General features: G+C 42.8%; 1 protein-coding gene across 1 annotated transcript in view; it reads left to right on the top strand.

Annotated features, from left to right (window-relative positions):
• Positions 1 to 20,082, top strand: part of METTL25 (methyltransferase like 25) — a 1,435,064-nt gene that overhangs the window by 893,889 nt on the left and 521,093 nt on the right. The window contains exon 9 of the mRNA XM_044088437.1: positions 2,761 to 2,854. Within this exon, the coding sequence (XP_043944372.1) occupies positions 2,761 to 2,854 (94 nt within the window). The remainder of the gene's footprint in view (positions 1 to 2,760; positions 2,855 to 20,082) is intronic.

The raw sequence follows: 20,082 nt of genomic DNA, 5'->3' as shown, positions 1-20,082 counted from the left end.
GAAATCCGATGCCACCCAACCAAATACTGGACCTGTGCGCCCCTCCACCCCCTTGGGATCCATGCTAGCACTTGTTCCTAGGTCCAGAGCGGTAGGGAATTTAGGTCTGTATAGGTGCTGGTTTTGTTATGCAGGTCAGTTTGACACTATGTGTTAGTTGAGTTGTACGTCGCTGTTGTGAGCGTATCCTTATTTGTTTTCACACATGCATCGTGCGACTATTTATAGGTAAAACATATATATATATATATATATATATATATATATATATATATATATATATATTTCAGAAATAGATTTAGAGTTTGTTTTGAAAGTGCTACAGTACTGGAGCTGAACTTACTAAAGCAAACTTCAGTAACTACTGTTTACTGAAGTGAAAATTCATCTTTCTGATGCCTACAACAACTTCACTGAAATGACACTAGTGCATGTGCTAACAAGATACAGCAAAATTGTAACAGTTTTTTTTCAGGGTGCCATGCCCTTTTGTGCAGGGGCAGCTTTATCCGCAACCTGGTTTCTTTGTAACATTTCCCAAGATTGTAAAAACTTGAGGGGGGGAAATCCATGCAATGCCCTTTTCCTTGAGTAATTGAAAACACTTAAGTTGCTGTACAGTAGGTTGAAGATTATTAGGGGGAAGAGCTACCTCCTGCAAAAACTGTTCCTTCCTGTTACTCAAGTCCATGGGTAGCCGGTGCTGATCATAGAATTGCTGTGCTAACAATGACCATCTAACTGTGGTCAATTAGGGTACACAGGGTTTTTTTTTTTTTTTTTTCTTTTTCTTTTTCTTTTTCTTTACATGGCTAGGCTTGTAAAGGCCCTAAGGCAATTAGCCTGCTAACCTCTTATGAACCTACAGTGGATATAAAAAGTGTGCACACCCCTGTTAAAATGCCAGGTTTTTGTTATATAAAAAACTAGACCAAAATAAATAATTTCAAATCTTCTCCCACCTTTAATGTGACTTATAACCTGTACAATACAGTTGAAAAACAAACAAATCTGTTAGGGGAAAAATATAAAAAATAGAAAACGTACAATAAGCTTGTTGCATAAGTGTGCGCACCCTTAAACTAATACTTTGTTGAACCACCTTTTGATTTAATTACAACATTCAGCCTTCTTGGGTACATACCTACCATCAATTAAAGAGACTCTGATTAACCCCAAATACAGTTCAGCTCTCCTAGTCGGATTTTCCTGACATATACTCAGTTGCCTGCTACAGCAACAGACATGGTTCACAGAGAGCTTACAAAGCATCAAAGGGATCTCATTGTTGAAAGGTATCAGTCAGGAGAAGGGTACAAAAAAATTTCTACAGCATTGGATATACCATGGAATACAGTGAAGACAATCATCAAAAACTGGAAAAAATATGGGACAACAGTGACGTTGCAAGGAACTGGACATCCCTCCAAAATTGATGAAAAGACAAGACAAAAACTGGTCTGGGAGGCTGCCAAGAGACTTACAGCAACACTGAAGGAGCTGCAGGAATTTCTGATAAGTACTGGTTGTGTACTATATGTGACAACAATCTCCCGTATTCACCATATATCTGGACTATGGGGTAGGGTTGCAGGATGGAAGCCTTTTCTTAACACAGAAAACATTCATGCTCGGCTAAAATTTGCAAAACAATACATCAAAACTACCAAAAGCAGGTGGGAAAATGTGTTATGGTCTGATGATACCAAGATTGAACTTTTTGGCCACAATTCCAAAAGGTACATTTGGCACAGAAACAACATTTCACATCACCAAAAGAACACCATCCCCACAGTGAAGCATGCTGGTGGTAGTATCATACCTTGGGGTTACTTTTCTTCAGCTGAAACTAGGACTTCAGTCAAGGTGGAGAGGAATTATGAACAGTTCCATATACCAGTCACTTTTGGCCCAAAACCTTCCGGTGTTTGCTAGAAAGCTGAAGATTAAGAGGAATTTCACCTTTCAACACAATGACCCCAAGCATACATCCAAATCAACAAAAGAATGGTTTCACCAGAAGAAAATTAAAGTATTGGAATGGCCCAGCCAGAGCCCAGACCTAAAGCCAATAGAAAATCTGTGGGGTGACCTGAAGAGAGCTGTGCACAAGAGATTCCCTCACTCACAATCTGACAGATTTGGAGTACTTTTGCAAGGAAGAGTGGGCAAATATTGCCAAGTCAAGATGTGCCATGCTGATAGACTTCTACCCAGGAAGACTGAATGCTCTAATTAAATCAAAAAGTGCTTCAACAAAGTATTAGTTTAAGTGTGTGCACACTTATGCAACCAGCTTATTGTACGTTTTTTATATTTCTTCCCCTAACAGATTTGTTTTTCACTTGAATTGTACAGGTTATAGGTCACATTAAAAGTGGGAAAAGTTTTGAAATGATTTATTGTGGTCTCATTTTCTTATATCACAAAAACCTGGCATTTTAACAGGGGTGTGTACACTTTTTATATCCACTGTACATGTAACTGGAAATGTTCTTTGTTCATTAAGTTGCTTTTTGCATCAGAATGATTAACAGAGATTTTAGTGAAGAGTAGCATCTGTGCGTAGTGATTGTCATTGTGAGCTTCAGTAAAGTCAGGCAGACTCAAAATAAATCATCACAGAAATGTCTTCGTGTTAATTGGTTATTTTTCCTATGAATGAACCAGAAATGTCATTTTGTTTAATAACAGCATCCAAAATGAATGTGTATAGTGCACTCAGATTAAAGTATTTTTTTTCCATTATTGTATTTACAGTAGCAAACGAGTGGGTAATGCTTTTGCTAAGTCATCATCTTTCGTAGATTATATAAGAAGAGCATTGAGAAAACTTGAACTGGATGATTCAAAGGTAAGCAGTCTTTATGCACATTCTAAAATTTTTTACATGTCTAAGATTTGCCCTGGCTGTCTGCTACTCTGAAATTATAAATAATATGATTCTTCAAACCATGATTTCCCAGAGTTTGAAAACGCATTTTTGCCAGAAATTGGTGTTGTACTTTGGGAGGGATGTAACTTAAATGCATGATCTGATGTTGTTAATCTTCTTTCCATTCATCACTGATGGGTTTGGTTCCGAGCCATCGGAACCAAGTCAGCCTATTACCAAGCTCGCGCCAGCCAAAAAATGCCCTTCTCCCTGTTACCTCGGATCTCGTTTGCCGCATAGCCGTAAAGCCGCATTTCAGCCAAGCTCTCAGCTAAATGAAATCTTTTTTGATATTTGTGTAAATGTTTTTGGCTATCTTCATATTTTACTAAACCTTTCGTATTGCTAGTGTCTTTTCTTCGGTCTGACCTTATTCTTTCCTCTCTACCCGGTGTTACCGTTGGTAAACTTTAAGTACCATTGTTGGTACAGCCTTTTCCCTTACCCTTGTGGTATTTCTTCAGTACCATAGCTGGTATTGTTTTCTTTTGTTTAACCTGTTAGCTTTTATCTTTATTCATGTGTTTTCCTTTCTTCTCTTCATACAGTGTGTTGTTATACTGGTGATTTTCTTGTGGTTTTCTTGTGATATTTTGAATGGAGTTGACTTCATTATTGTTGGCTGGATAAGAAGGGTACTTCAGGCTTTAAACATTGTACTTCTTGTAAGGGCAAGTTACCTAAGAGTGATTCGCATGATGTCTGTGTATACTATTTGGGACTGGCCCACCTTTTGGTGCAGCCTCCATGTGATATTTGTCAATGTTTCAGCCAGTGCACTCTTAATGAGTGCAAAAGTAAACTCATTCTGAAGGAGTTACTCAAGTCTCCCTTCTCAGAGGCCATTTGTGTGATGGAGGTCTCAACCCCTCCTTCTAAGGACAAAAAGAGATCCCATTCTGTTCCTTCTTCACCATTGGGTGATCAGAGCAAACCTGGGAAATCTAAGGTCCCTAAGTTTTCGTCGGAGCATAAATCTGTCTCTTTGGCTCTGCCTTACTCAGCTCCGACCGTCTCACAACCTTCGATACCAACGCCTGTTTTGGCACACGCCCTGCCTCTGGCACCGATCATTGATCTTACTATGCCTATTTCAACTTTGGCACCTGTTGCTACTTGGGCACAGGGCGCACCTATGACTACGATTTCAGTTTCCATTTTGGAACTGACCGTTTTGACTCCAAGTGTCACTTCGGCACTGAGCGTTGTACCGACCTCACTGGATCTGACCCCCTTGCTTCCGGTCTCAAAACTAGAGACTTCAGTGCCAGCAGACCTTGCACCATGGACCCAATACTCTTCCTCCATAGACCCATTTCTGGGCCAAGCTTATAGCCCAATTCTCGAATGTCCCGACTCGCCGTCTGGAGTATCCACTAGATCCCAACAGGAGCCTTTTGGAACACGACGTGGTGTGTTTTGTGGACCCGCTGTTGGTAGCCAGGGGGATTCCCTCACTTTCTAAAACCCATCCAGCTGCTGGACTTGGGTTGCCTTATCCACTGACTCCATCTTACACTCCTCCTTTGACCATCTCAGTTCCGAAGCCTTCTGCTCTGACATCCTTCTTGGAACCCATCACCTCGTTGCCCCTGTGGGAGTGGTTACTGATTTGAAACTGTAGTTTTATTGGCCATTTTGGGTCAATTCCAAAACTCCTTCATCTTCCTCTCTTAAAACCTGGTTGCCTCATGGTTTTGGCGTTTTTTCAGGCTTGTTGGCTGTTGGTGAAGCACCTACCAAGAGGAGAAAACGCTGAGAGAAGAAAGGAGCCACTTTTGAGATTTTAAGTATTTTTCCTCTGTTTATTTGCTAAGTTTTTCTGCATAGCCACCTATTTTGAGCATTTTCTGGCTTGTTAAACTTGATTTCTGCATTAGTAACTGTATTTAGAGCACAACCTAGAGCTGTTTACTGAATTTCCTGTTTGCCCTTATTTTTAAAATCGTTTTTTTCTCAAAACTTGCATTTTATCTGTCTTTGGCCTAGCACTCATGGGTCATTTACTGCACTGTTATAACTTGTTGATACTTGTGAACCTCTGCTATCTCTGAAAAAACAAAAAAAAAACCAAAAAAAAATCTTGCTCTTTTCCCACTTTTCTGAGATTTAAAAAAGTTCAGTTATAGGCTTGCTGTTCTTGAACTGTTTGTAAATTTCTGTGAGGCCATTTTTTGCTTGGGCTAAAGGGAAGTCTCTCTGTTGATCAGTGGCAGTGAAAAACATTGAGCAGCCTGCCTGCCCCTGTGGGAGTGGTTACTGACTTGAAACTGTAATTTTATTGGCCATTTTGGGTCAATTCCAAAACTCCTTCATCTTCCTCTCTTAAAACCCTCTTTTGCGTGGTTTTAATTGGGTTTAAACTATTCCTGGCTCCACAAAGTCTGCTCTTCACCTTTTCCCTTAGAACTGCTCTATCTCTCAATTTAAACACCATATTCTCATTCTAAGGCCCTTCACTGGTCCAATTAATAATCCTACAAGTTAGCACTATTAAACCATAAGCACTACTTACTCTTATACTCTCTACGATTATCCTGTCCTCTATTGGTCCGTCTTAAATTCAGTTTCCCTATTACTCTAGCATGTCCAAAGGTCAGTCAATGGGTTCGTCTCCAGTCCAGCTGGTGAATCTGGGAATTTTGAGGCAATGTTACAACTGTCTCATGTACACGGACAACCCTCTCCTCCTCCAAACAGGTTCAAATATATGTGAGAGATGCAACTATTTAGCCAAATTGGAGGCTGAGCTCTCTCATCTCAAAACTGGTGTAACCAGTCAGGAGGAGAAGGTAACCTCACACAACACAATTCCAGTATCACATAGTCCCACCACATCAGCGAACGAAACACATAAATACACAAAAACATACTCGGAGGCTCTAAATAAAAATCTATCTAAGCAACAGAGACCTCCAAAGCAGACATCCAAGCAAACGCTATCTCAAAACAAAACACACACAACACATAACCCACAAAGTCAGTGTGCCAAGCAGCCACAGCCCTTAAGGCTGAATAACACACCTGATACTCTTGGTATAGGTGACTCTATTGTCAGACACACTGACGTCCTGCTCACCAGGCTGAATAAAGAGAAGGTCACGGTGAGCTGCCTGTCGGGTGCCAGGATCCGACACATAATGCAAGCACTCAGGTCACTCCAAAGCAAATACAAATATGACTCAGTCATTGTACATGCTGGTGTGAATGACCTGAGGACTACATGAAAAGAGACATAGAGGAGCTCTTTGACCATGTAGCCCAGGCTGGTATGACCCTGACCTTGAGCAGCATCTTACTCTCACCTAGAATTATGCCACAGTACAAAGACAAAATGATCGATTTTAACAATTGGCTAAAATTTTGGTGTCATTCAAAGGGGATCCAGTGTCTGTCAGCCTGGGATGACATGCTCGACAAGCCACGTTGCTTCACTAGGGACGGCTTGCAACTGTCACCACTGGGCTTTTGGATATTGGCAAAGGCTCTTGCCACCCCCATAGTGCCTTTTTTAGGCAAGGCTCAAAGTCAAACCCACCCCCATAGACAGCACAAGGAACAAGAAACTAAGGGTAATACTGCTAAACGCCAGAAGTCTTAACCTCAAGATGCACGCACTCAAAGCTCTCCTCAGTATGGAGAACATCGATATCTGTGCAGTGACAGAAACCTGGTTCAAGGCTCCAGAGAGCACCCCAGCACTACCAGGCTATACCTCATATCATGCTTTTAACCACAAAAGGAGGGGAGTTTCCATATTTATCAAGGATATCCACACCTCCAGGTTAGGAGACCATCCATGTGCAACTAACAGTGGGCAAGACTGCTTTTCATTTTATAGCAACCTACAGAACACCTGCTCAAAGGCAGGAAGCCCACTCGCAGTCCCTGAAAACATTGGAGAACATGAAGATCTCTCCGAACACCATTATATTGGGCGACTTCAACTACCCAAACATTGACTGGGAGCACTACTCAAGCCCCAGCACCTTAGCCCAAAGATTCCTGGAAATTATAAACTCAAATGCTATGGAACAACTAGTCACCACTCCCACAAGAGGGGACAACATACTAGACCTGATCATTACCAACATGGGGACTCTATGCTCCACACCAGAAGTATATCCCTCATTGGTAAGATCAGACCACAAATTAATTTCACTGGATGTCCACATCCCACCCCACCCCAGCCCAGAAAACCACAGTGAAAAACCTCTCAAAGTGAACTTCTCACTTCTCAAAACCGAAGTGGAATCCTTCAAGGCCCCAGGGCCAGTGGAAACTATGGCCCAAACTGCAGAATCCTATATAAATGCATTCTACGGACATCTCCAGGAATGCATGGATCATGCTATCCCAAACAAAACCAAGACCCAATCATCCAAAGGCAGGCGTCCAGTCTGGTGGACCCCTGCCATAAATAAACTGTACAACAGAAGGAGGAAGCTACTACATGACAGAGCAAAATCCCTAATAGGGAAGGCATTTCTGAACAGTACTAGCAAAAAATTACGATCCTCATAAAATCCTCCAAGGCCAGCTTCAGAATAAAATTGCACAGGACACCAAAGACAATCATAAGGCTTTTTCAGTTATGTTAGACACCTGGGATGCAACTCCCAGACTTGTTCTGAGTTGATTCTAAACGACAAAAAATACACTGAACCCACAGACATCGCCAATATCCTGGCAGACAGGTTCAGTGCAAACTTCTCCACCCCTCCCCAAAAGAGCAAGTATCTATCCCGGCAGAGGGCTGCCTCCCAAACATCTCAGATGCTCAGGTGAAGGCTGCCCTCTCCAAAGCAAAAAACACTGCTTCCAATGGACCAGATGGCGTCCCAGGTTGCGTCCTACATGAACTCCAAGAGGAACTAATCCCTCAAATAAAACAGCTATACAATCTCAGCCTCACTACAGGATATGTGCCCACAGAATGGCGTACAGCAACAGTGGTCCCACTCCACAAAGGTGGAGTCTCTATGGGCCCTGGAAACTATCGCCCCATAAGCCTGACTAGCTTAGTTTGCAAGGCTATGGAGAGGATCATCATGGAGCTCATAAACAAAGACATTGGGGACCTACAGACACCAGATCCTACCCAGTTCGGCTTTGTCAAGGGCAGATCCTGCCTTTTGAACCTGGTTGACTTTTTTGAAACAGTCACCAAAGCCATAGATGAAGGGAAGGTAGTCCACACAGCCTATCTGGACCTTGCAAAGGCATTTGACACAATACCCCACTCGGGCATCATAGATAAGCTATCCAGCTTAAATATAAACTCCTATGTCACAAGATGGGTCGCAAACTGGCTCAAAGACAGAACCCACAGAGTGGGAGTTGCTGGAGCCATGTCAGACTCGAAACCGGTCACAAGTGGCGTCCCACAGGGTTCTGTCCTGGGACCACTCTTGTTCGGTATATACTTTACGAGGTACAGGCAACGTGGGAGGACTATGGCTCACTGAGTACGACTGCAAACTGGGTGCCATAATCAACTCTCCAGCTGACACAAACATCCTTCAAAAAGGTCTCACAGAGACAGATAACTGGTGCCAGTGCCATGGTTTAAAGCTAAATGCCAAAAATGTATAGTCTTTGGCAAAACAATGTGCCCACAAATTACCACATAGGCGGAAATCCATTAAGTACAGAGAAAGTTATTAGGGACCTGGGGACCCAAGTTGATAGTAATCTCTCCTTTGAAAACCACATTGCCAAAGTGGTTAGAAAGACCTTCTACATAGCCCACCTCATCACGAAGGGTTTCACATCTAGATCAAGTGAGGTAATAGGTGCCCCTTTATTCATCCCTCATCAGGCCCATCATAGAATACAATGCCCCTTTTGGGATGTACCTTACCCGACACCTGCAGCAATTAGAAAGACCCCAAAAGTATCTCACCAAGAGGATCAAGGGTCTCAAACAGATGCCATATGCTGCTCTGTTAAAAAAACTCCAGCTCTACTCAGTTGCATACCACCTACTTCGAGGCGATCTATGCCTGACATACAAAGCTATGTCAAATCCAGAATTAATGGACATGCTCCACCTCAGTAAATCTAAATCCTTTAGTGCCACACGCTTGAGGGACTTGAACCTCAGCACAGAAATAAATAGAACTTGCTGGAGGGACAGGTTCATAACCCAGAGACTCTGGAATAGAATTCCAGTTCATGTGAGGTAGAGCACCTCACTGAATCTCTTCAAGAAGAATCTCGATAAGTGGATGGAGGATCGTAGGTTTGTCCCAGGGATTACTCCCGTGTCACTATTAGACAGAGGCACAGTAAACTAAACCTTAAAAAGGGCACAGTATACTCAAATCATGGGGTGGCGTAAGCCATACAGAATCGGGCTAGGCTTATAATTGCCCCAGGGCAGATAGCCTAGTATGAACCTATGAACCTATGAACCTATTCCCGCTCTGAGTTTGTCCTTTTGGTGTTCTTTTCCCGCAAAACCGGTCCTTCCTCAGTCTGGAGATTGGGGGAAAGGTGCATCGGCCCTGGGTACAGTGCCAACTCTCTCCTCTGTTCCCTCCTCGGCACCGAGGTCCATCAAAGTGTGGTGTGACCCCCCCCCGGTACCGAGGTTGTCTTTCTCGGTTCCGGGCTCCCATCCCTCTTCGGGCGGGCCTGCCTTTCATGCGATGGAGAGGACTCTTGCTTCTGGCAGTAGTCCTTTGATGTTGGAACTCCAGTTCTCACCCCCTGAGCTACAGCTGTCGCAGGTCACCCCCCCAGGACACCGAGCAGAAAAGCTGCAGGACACCCCTGTTCAGGGGACCCACTCTTTCCAGTCCTCCTCAGAGACCCCCTCTGAGGATCCCCCTTGAAAGAAGACATGCAAGAGGAAGCACATGGACTCGCCTGAGAAGTCCTTAACAGAGGACATGGATTACGATGATGGTGAAGGGTCTGCACAGTCACCTCCTGATGATGTCTCCTTCAGAGACATCCTGGAGATGTTAAAACAGAGAGGTGACTGGAAGCCCTCCAACCCTTCGTCTGAGGAGTCCGTGTTCCTGCAGACTTTTTGTGCCCGGCCGTCTACCTCTTGGATGACCCCGCCTGCCGACGAGTTCATTCAGCTCATCGTGCAGCGCATGTGGATGAACCCTGATTCCATTGAGGTGATCACCCAGAGACCAGATAAAATAATGTCCCCTCCTGTGGAGAATCCACACTGATCCAAAGGGTTACCAGTTGATGCTATGGAGGTAGCGGTGGCCATGAAAAAGGACTTTGCTGAGGATAATCCCGCTGTCCACCTGCCCAATAGGGTGTCCTGGGCAGTGGACAGACTTGGGAAGCATGTTTTTGCATCAGGGACCTTTGCTATATGCTCCCTGAATTATTGGCACATTTTACAAGGCTTTAGAGGGACTTGATCTCCAAACTCTCTGGGACACTCACAGGACAGTTGTCTGATGAGGTCAGGGACAAAGTGGCCTCATAGCTAGAAACCCTGGAATCAATATCCAATTCGTCCATGAGGCTGCTGTCACACACGACCGAAGGGGCGGCTAGAGCAGCCGGGTCAGGCATTGTTATGAGGCATCATGCTTGGATGCACATCTGTGACTTTGCAGACCCCTTCAGGTCTTCCTTTTTGAATGCTCCCATCGAAGTTTCATCCCTGCTTGGCTCCAAAGTGAAGGACATGCTAGCCAGGTGTGAGCAAGACAGAAAAACCCTGTCTGCCATAGGCCTATGGTTTTCCAACCCTCAACGTAACTTTTCCAGGAATTAGAGGAGTGGAAAAATGTGGCATTAGAAATCTCAGGGTCCTTTCCATGCCGCATGTGGTGATGATACTCCCAGAGGCAGAGGGGGTAACAGTTCTGGAAGATGCCCCTATAGAGGCAGAGGGCGTCCTTGCAAGCAAGGCTCCAGGGGCTCCTTCTCTGGACAGCCTTATCAGCGCTCCTGAGGGGCGGCCCGATTCCTTACCTCTGGAAGCAGTCGGGGGTCGTTTCTCTCTGCACCAAGCTGCCTGGCACTCTATCACAACTGATCGTTGGGTGCAGAATATTATCACCAGAGGTTACAACATTCCCCTTTCTTGTCAGCCAAAATTTCCAAGAAAGCTTCCCGACGTTCCACCCAGTCATAGGGAAGAAGCCGCTTCAGAGATTATAAAGCTATCTCAAAAAAGAGCTATCCAACCAGTCCCACCAGCCAGCGTGGATCCGGATTTTACTCGAGATTCTTTTTGGTGCCAAAAAAGACAGGGGCCTGGAGACCCATTTTGGATCTCAGCAACTTAAACAAGTCTGTCACCCACAACAAATTCCAGATGATCACGGTTCAGTCCATCCTTCCCTTTTTAAGAGAATGTGATTGGATGTGCTCTATAGATCTCTGGGATGCGTATTACCACATCAAGACGGACAAACGCTCCAGGAGTCTGCTTTGCTTCTGGCTAGGAGCCAGTCATTACCAATTTGTGCCCTGCTGTTTGGTCTCTCTACAGCCCCCAGAGTGTTCAAGAAATGGTAACAGCTCACTTGAGGCTAAAAGGATTCCGGGTGTTTCCATACCTAGACGACTGGCTCCTTACCGTCCCCACCAAGCATCTTATGGTAACTGCGCTACAACATACTCTCTCTGGCAAAATTGTTGGGAATAACAATACAGTGGGAGAAATCAAATCTTATCCGTACACAACAAATAGAGTTCATTGGAGCAGTGTTCAGTACTCAGTCCTGTCTGATATCACTCCCTCTTCACAGACTCCATCGATTGAGGCTTCAAATCCAAGTGATTCTTTCTCAAACATCAGCCTCTGCAAGAGTTCTCCAAGCCCTAGGTTCTATGGCTGCGTCAATTCCAATAGTGCCTCTAGCAAAGCTACATATGCAAATTCTGCAATGGCTCCTTCTGTGTCAATGGTTCCCAAACTATCATCCCCCGGAACTCCTGCAAGCAGGACCTGCTTTGATGGATGAGGCCAGATGTAGATCTTTGGAGCTGCCCATTTCAACCCTCCCATCCCACAGCCATTATGACCAAGGATGCTTCCCTGATTGGGTGGGGGGCCATTTCCAGGGAAAGACTGTCCAAGGCACATGATCCACCTCAGAGGCCCACCTGCATATTAGTGTTCTAGAACTGCGAGCCATGCTGTTGGCGTTGTAGGCATCCCATTCGGCTCTCCCCTCTGGGACAATTGCAATTCAATCAGACAATATGTCAGTGGTCTGGTACATCAACAAGCAAGGAGGAACCAAGTCCTACCCCTTATGTCACGAAACCATGAGAATTTGGCAGTGAGCGATAGCTTCCATCTACATTCTGATAGCAGTGCATATCCTGGGGAGCTCCAATGTGATTGCGGACAAACTGAGAAGATGCATCCTCATGCCCCACGAGTGGTCCCTCAATCCCGAAGTGGTATCTGTAATCTTCAGCCACTGGGGCCAGCCTTGCTGCGATCTTTTCGCCTCCCCATCAAACACCAAGTGCAGCAGTTAGTTCGCCCTACTTCCCCCGGAGGGGGAGTCACAGAGGGCACTCTGATCCACGATTGGCCCACAGGACTTCTCTACGCCTGTCCTCCCATTCCTCTGATCCCACAATTTCTAAAGAAAGCTCTTCGGTTGAGATGCAAGATGATCGTCATAGCCCCATTTTGGCCTTGACAAGTTTGGTTCCCCTTTCTTCGGCCTCACCTAGTATAACCGCCGTGGGTTCTGGACCCTCTACCAGATCTGATCACTCACCCTAAAGGGTTGAGTCACCCGAACCTGTCCACTCTCAAGCTGACAGCTTGATTTCTCTACTTCTGCTAGTCACCAGGCAGGCTAATCTCTCCTCACCTGTTCGAGACATCATTCTGGCCTCTCACAAACCATCCACCAGAACACTATATCTGGATAAATGGAAAAGGTTTTCCATTTGGTCCAAAGATAACATGCTAGACCTGCATTCAGCTCCAGTTACTGCAGTGCTTCAATACTTAGCTAAATATTTTGATAACAGAGCCTCTGCCTCTACAGTACGAGTGCACCTAGTGGCAATTTCTAATTTCTACAATTGTATAGATGGCACCCCTCTTATCTCTTTATGCCCCTGCAAGGCTTTCCTCAAAGGGACCTCTCATCTTAGGCCTCCTCTCAGACAGCCCGTAGAACCATGGAACCTCACTTTAGTCCTTCAGTCTTTGACTCAAAAGCCCTTTGAACATGTGACTAAGTGTCACCCAAAGTTTTTGTCTTGGAAATCTTTGTTCCTGGTAGCCATTTACATCTGCCAGAAGAGTTTTGGAGCTACAGGCATTGTGTATCAAGAGGTCCTATCTATTTTTTCATAAAGATAGAGTGTCACTTTGGACGAACCCATCTTTTCTTCCCAAAGTTGTTTCTGAATTCTCTATTAACCAGTCCATTGATCTACCAGTGTTTTTTCTGAATTTTGCCAATAGAGGAGAGTATTGCCTTCACACCTTAGACGTACATAGACAATTAAGATTTTACCTAGACAGGACCAAACCTATCCGTAAATCTGAACAGCTTTTTATCTCCTTTTCAGGACCCAAAATGGGAGAAGCTGTTTCCAAGGTCACATTATCAAGATGGCTAAGGGAACTGCATATGTGTTACCTATTCCCTCCATAATGAATCCATGCCAAAAGTTAAAGCCCACTCCACTAGATCTATGGCAGCTTCTATAGCAGTCCATTCCAGGGCATCCATGGATGACATCTGTGCAGCAGCTACTTGGGCTAAGCCTCATACCTTTATCAGTCATCACAAATTGGACTTGGTCTCCAGGGGGAGAGCTGCCTTTGGCTCAATGGTACTCAGGAATGTTTTTCCATAAGGGCCACCCATAGATCTCAGGGTAGCTTGGGATTCTGTCCCATCACTGATGAATGGAAAGACGATTAACAACATCAGATAAAGAAGTTATGTCGTACCGTAACATTCCATCTGTGTTGTTCATCTTCTTTCATTCATCACTTTCCACCCTCCTTCCCCCTCCAAAGGCTCCTGGGGGATGCTTTGGGACAAAGTGGTGCACTAGGGTACTTGCGTGGAAGTGGCCTCGGCTTTACTTCCTTTCTTAGCAAACTCGATCTGAGGTAATAGGGAGAAGGGCCTTCTGGGTGGAGACGTAGCTTGAGAGTTTTTTTGGCTGGCGCAAGCTTGATAATAGGCCGACTTGGTTCCGAGGGCTCTGAACCAAACCCATCAGTGATGAATGAAAGAAGTTAAACAACACAGATGGAATGTTATGGTAAGACCACTTCTTTTTTTCCTCAGTTTGTATCAGTATTGCAAAGGGTGTGTTTTTGTGTATGGTGGGTAGGGGATGACACAACCCCTTTGCAAATGTTCATGTATGACAGCATTTGTACGTTTTGTCGCCTGGCAATCTTTAATTGTGAGTTTGAATCAAGGAACCCTGATCTGAGAAACAATATGTGGTGACACTTAATTTCATTGAAGTGTAATTTATCTGTATCACCATCCTTCTCATGGTGTATTTATTTATTTATTTTACATTTGTTGACTGGGCTAGTCTAGCTGGACACGTCCATTTTCAGTAGAAACCCGGGGAGAAAAGCTCCACTACAGTTAAAGTCACAGTACATAATTACAAGTAGAACAAGATTGTTACATAACATCATAGTACTAATATGGTTTACAATTGTGTACAAGCAATAATTCTTAAAAGAAGCTAGGGTAGAGCTTGCTAAGCAAGTTTAAGCTCTGTGGCAGGTTAAACTAAGGTAGAGTTCTGCTTCTCAAGAAGAGCACATGCTAAGTAAGTATTAAGCTCAATAGCAGATTAAGGAAAGGCAGTGTTAGGAGTAACTTTAGTAGACTGAAAATCACATATTCACAGCACTTGGTAGGAGATAGGATGAGAGTATTAAGAAAATCTAGGCATAAAAAATGAAGGAGGAGAGTTTTAGACAGGATTTGTGCAAGGGCATAGCCAGTGAGTTAGGAGATATTCCTTAAGTTGCTTTTTGAATAGAGATGTAGAAGAGAGATGAGAGTTCCCTGGGGAGCAGGTTCCAAGATTTCCCTACAGTGTTTGAGAACAGTGTGTCCCCAGCCTTATTGTTGGATTTATGTATAGTTACTAGTAACCTATTGGCTGAGCGAAGGGTTGAGAGATTTTTGTAGGGGGTGATAAGACTAGTTAATATTGGAGTATTAGTAGGATGATATAAGATCTTGTGTGTGATAGTAAGTTGTTGAAATAATAGTTGATTTTGGAGTTCAAACCATCCAAGTTGTTTTAGATTCTGACAATGGTGGGTTCTAATGGAATGGGGAGTTTGTGGCAAATCTAGCTATGTTGTTATAGGTGAGTGCCAGTTTGTTAAGGTTGCTTTTTGAAAGATTGGTATAAATGGGAGAGGCATAGAGTAGTGTGGAGATGTGATGGTTGTGGGCAATAGTAGTTCTGGCAGTGGGGTTAAGGTAGGGTTTAATTCTGTAAAGGGTGCCTAGCTTTCTATTAACTGATTTTATGGTGGTATTGATGTGTATGTCGAAGGTAAGATTATGGTCAATTATCACTCCTAAGAGTTTGGTGGTAGGTTCTGGAGATATTACAGTACCATTTTTGGATGTCACTGTATGGTCTAATTGAGAGGACTTTATTGTAGGATTGAAGAGCAATAATTTTGTTTTTTTTGACATTCAGGAGAAGGCAGCGTTGTAGGAACCAATTTTCAACTTTATTGAATACATTCTGGGTAAGAGATTGGAGTTTGGGTAAGGAAGTAGCAGAGCAAATTAGCGTAGAGTCATCTGCATATTGTATGCAGGTGGCTTGAGGAATTGTAAGATTTAGATTGTTAATAAAAATGGAGAATAGGAGAGGGCCTAAGATAAAGCCCTGAGGTATGCCAAGGAAAACAGGGAGGTGTGTAGAGAGTTCCTTGTCCCAGAGCACAGCTTGTTGTCTGTTTTCTAAGTAGGACTTAAACCAGTGTAGTGCCTGTGTATCAAGTGAGAGAGATTTAAGTATATCCAAAAGAAGATGATGGTTAACCATATCAAAAGCTTTTGAAAGGTCAATAAAGAGTACTGATGATAGGGAGTTGTTATTACGATTTTTGTTGATACAATCAGAAAAGGATAGAAGGGCAGAAGTTGTGCTGTGGAATGGTCTAAAGCTGTGTTGACAGGTGGCAAGTAAATTGTTATGGAGGTGGTCAAGTAGTTGTCAGTGAATACAGTTCTCCATTATTTTTGCTAGTGGAGAGAGTAGGGGTGTAGGGCAAAAGTTAGAGAGTTCATTAGAGTCACCACCCTTATGAAGAGGAATGATATGGGAGATTTTCCAGATAATTGGGATAGTTCCTTCAATGATTGTTCTGTTTATAAGTATGGAGATGGGATAGGCTTTGACTTTAGCTGATTTCTGTAGATATTCAGCTGGTAGGAGGTCAGCTGAATGGGTGCCTGGTTTAAGTCTTTGGAGAAGGGTGCAGATAAGAGATGTAGGCATAGATTGTAGATGAAATGAGGGAGACAAGTTAGTTAAAGTGGGTGACAGGTTAGTGGTAACAGGGTGTAAAGAATTGGCTAGAGATTGGATTGCATCAGTAAAGAAAGTATTGAAGGCATTAGCAATAAGTTTAGGATTGTCATGGGTAGAGCCTGTTGGGGTTGGTGTTTTGGAGTGGCCTGGATGTAAGAGCTTATTTATGCCTTACCAGAATTTTTGTGGTTTGTGCTGGTAGGTTTGTTGGAGTCAAAAGTAGAAATTTTTCTTGTCAAGGAGTACAGAAATTTTAGTAGAGTTCCTCAGTTGCTTAAAATATAGGTGGTCTATTGGATTTTTAGTAGTTCTCCATTTAGCCCAAATTTTATTTCTAAATATGATTTTATGTCTGGTTTCATTTGTAAGCCATGCAGCAGTTTTTCTGTTGTTTCTGATGGATCAAAGAGGGGCATGATAGTCTAAGATTTGTAGGAATTTAGTGTTGAAATATAACACTACTTCCTCTAGTGGTAGGTATTTTAGAGGTGACCAGTCACATGCCTTTATTTTATTTATTTATTTATTTCAGTTTGTTAACCGGGAAAGTCCATTGGGCCAAGGTAACCCTATTTTCAATGGAGGCCCGAAGAGAAAAGCTCCAGACAGAAAGAAAATCTACAATGTATTAGTACAGCATATAAGAACAACAGTTTAACATTCAATAATGAGCAAGACAATATTTTACATATCTTGAAATGTATGAGCTGAGTCAAACTTATAAGATATTAGCAAAAACAATAAATTTATGTTCATTTAATACACTACATGTATTTAGGCAAAGAAAATGTAGAGAGATGAATTGAAGCTGTGGCAGAGATTACAGTAGAATAGAATAAAGATAGGTATCAGGAATCAGGTAGGATTAAGTTCGGTTTGGAAGCTTTCTTGGTTAAAATTTTTGTTAAATCGAGTAGATCTAAATAAGTTAGAGTTAGGAATGCTGATCTTTTGTCTACATACAAAGGTTAGAGTGGTAACTGATGTCATCTGGAAGGATGCCTGCTTTGTAAGACAAGGGATGGTTGTTAACAAGGATCCAATCTAAGGTGCTTTCTTTGTTATTAGATGTATGGATTCTAGTAGGGGAGGTAGTTATTTGGGAAAAGCCATATAGGTTATATGGGTTGTTGTGTTAGGTGAGGTACAGGTAGTCCAGCCAATGTTAAAGTCACCCAGTACTATGGTTTCTTGGAGTAAGTAGGTAGAGAGCCAGCTAAGGATGTTTTCTAGGGTAGTGATATTATTTCCAGGAGGAAGGTAAGAGCATATTAAATAAATGGGTTTGAAGGTATTGATTTGTGATTTTGCTGTAAGGGTTTCAGCATTACTACTTGTAGGAAGCTGCATATCAAAAGAAGTAACTTGCAGCTCAGATTTGAATAGGATGGCTACACCCCCACCCTTTCTGGTTGAGCGATCTAGTCTCAAAATATTATATCCAGGTGGGGTAATTTCATTATCCTGGGTTGTTGGCTTTAGCCAAGTTTCTGTAAGGCATAGGATGTCAAAAGAATGCACATCTAGAAGTGCATGAAGGTAGGCTATTTTATTATTTATGCTGCGTATATTCAGATGTGCTATAAGGAGAGAGTTTGAGGGTCTTGCTTGGTTGTAAGAGGTGGAGGGAATTGAGGTGAGGGGGTTAGTGTTATCTACACTGTTAGGGCCAGGGTTGGGGTGAATATCACCAGCTACTAGGAGGTGTAGATGGGGTCAGACTGTAATCTTTAAAGGTTTGGAGAAGATGTATAAAGATTTTCTGGATTGGAAGTAAGCTATATGAGCAAGTCTGTGATACTTGGGAAGCAAGCAGGAGGGTATTGAAGTTAAGTTTATATGGTTAAAGGAGGATAGCTGTGTTATTAGTAAAGTATGCTGTGAGGGGTGGTGAAGTTCAGAAATGTACGGATGTTCATAGGGTGTAAGTTTATAGGATAAGATAGAAAAGTAAGAATAGGGAAAAGGAGTAGTATCCTTGTGTGTTTGGACATAGGAATAATGGCCATTGTAAAGTATAAGATGGAGATAAAGTGCAGATGACCAGGAGTAGAGATGAAACAAATGGAAAGAGATAAGGTATAGGATGGGAGAAGGTGAGGAGGTAAGCTTTATATAATGAAAGAGTTAGTTAATGAAGGTAAGTAAATGATATGTGATAAGTATGTAATAGGATAATTAGAATGGATTGGGGATAGGGCTAAAAGGTAAGGGGTGTGGTCAAAAAGGTATAAGTGTAGGTGCACTGGGGGTAGGTGAGATTTGGGGGTAGGGTAGGGGAGCGGAGTGAGCCAGCAGACCCAGAAAGTGAAAGGCTAGAGAGGAAGAACAGTCAGTAAGCACAAGAGACAGCAGCTATGGTACGAGGTAGGGCAGAAAGAGCGTATCTTAAAGCAAAAAGTGATACGGCAATATGGGCAATAGAACAATGAGAGGAAGATACAGCATGAGATAAGAAAGAGTGAAAACAGGTTTATTCCTAAAATAAAACTCAGGGAGAGAGATACTTTTGGTAAGGGCTAATTCATGGCTATGTGGCACCACCTAGTGGCGATAGCAGAAATGGCTGTAATAGGGATCGTACAGACTAGTGTTTGGTGGATAAAATAAATATCTGAAGGGCAGAAGGAGAGAGGCAGGTTGTGGTCGGCTGCAAGCACACTGTATGCCAGAGGGTCAGACTCACAGGGTAAAAAAGCAGAAAAAAGTAATACATAGTTATGTGCTTAGGTAAAAATAGGCAACATACACTGAGCATTCACTGAGTGAAGGGGTAAGCGCACAATAGGGTGCGTAGGACAGAACAGTTTCTTCAGACAGTTTTTGCAGGTGATCTTCCTTTCTGTTGGTCGTGGTAAGCTTCAAGTTTTAAACCTAAGCACAGAGGGAGTACCTGGGGGTAGAACGGACTGAGCATTCACTGAGTGAAGGGGTAAGCACACAGTAGGGTGCGTAGGACAGAACAGGTTCTTCAGACAGTTTTTGCAGGTGATCTTCCTTTCTATTGGTCGCGGTTTAAGCTTCCAGATTTAAAACTAAGCACAAAGGGAGTACCGTGTATTTTTCTTTTTTTGCTTCTTTTGCTGCTATTGTTTGATAGGCTGATAAATTCTTTGCAGAAGGCACTGTATTAGTAAAGGCACAGCCATTTATGAATAAACAGCCTAGTATGTGCTTTCACAAAAATGCTCAGTGTTTCTGATGTGTAAGATTGAAATAACATTTCCCAATGGGAAAAGTGCTGGATGAAACAGTGTATACTCAGAAATATGATATCCTAGTCAACAGGCAGCATGTTTTCTGATCTGGATGCAATGCTACCATTGCACTTGCCTCCTTAACAAACTAAACATTTTCATACCTTGAGTAAGGTATTCTCATTTAAGCCTAAAATCCCTTTTTTGTATATTTGCAGTTCACACCATAGCTCCTTATGGCATCCAGACCTTTTTTTGTGGTGGTGGGGTGTCTTCTTTAATTAAGAAACTTACAAGCTAATAATTTGTAGTGTTAGAAAATGTAAAGAGTTATTAACAAATTGACACTGATTGTTAATCTAGGATGCACTGCAGTAGAGAAATTGATTACTGTTTCTCACTTATTATTCATGTGTTCACATTTGTGTTCATGTTTTC

The sequence above is a fragment of the Protopterus annectens genome, chromosome 11.part0, assembly GCF_019279795.1.
Source record: "Protopterus annectens isolate FY-2018-M chromosome 11.part0, PAN1.0, whole genome shotgun sequence".
Classification (NCBI taxonomy): domain Eukaryota; kingdom Metazoa; phylum Chordata; order Ceratodontiformes; family Protopteridae; genus Protopterus; species Protopterus annectens.
This window is presented reverse-complemented; position numbering and strand designations above follow the sequence as displayed.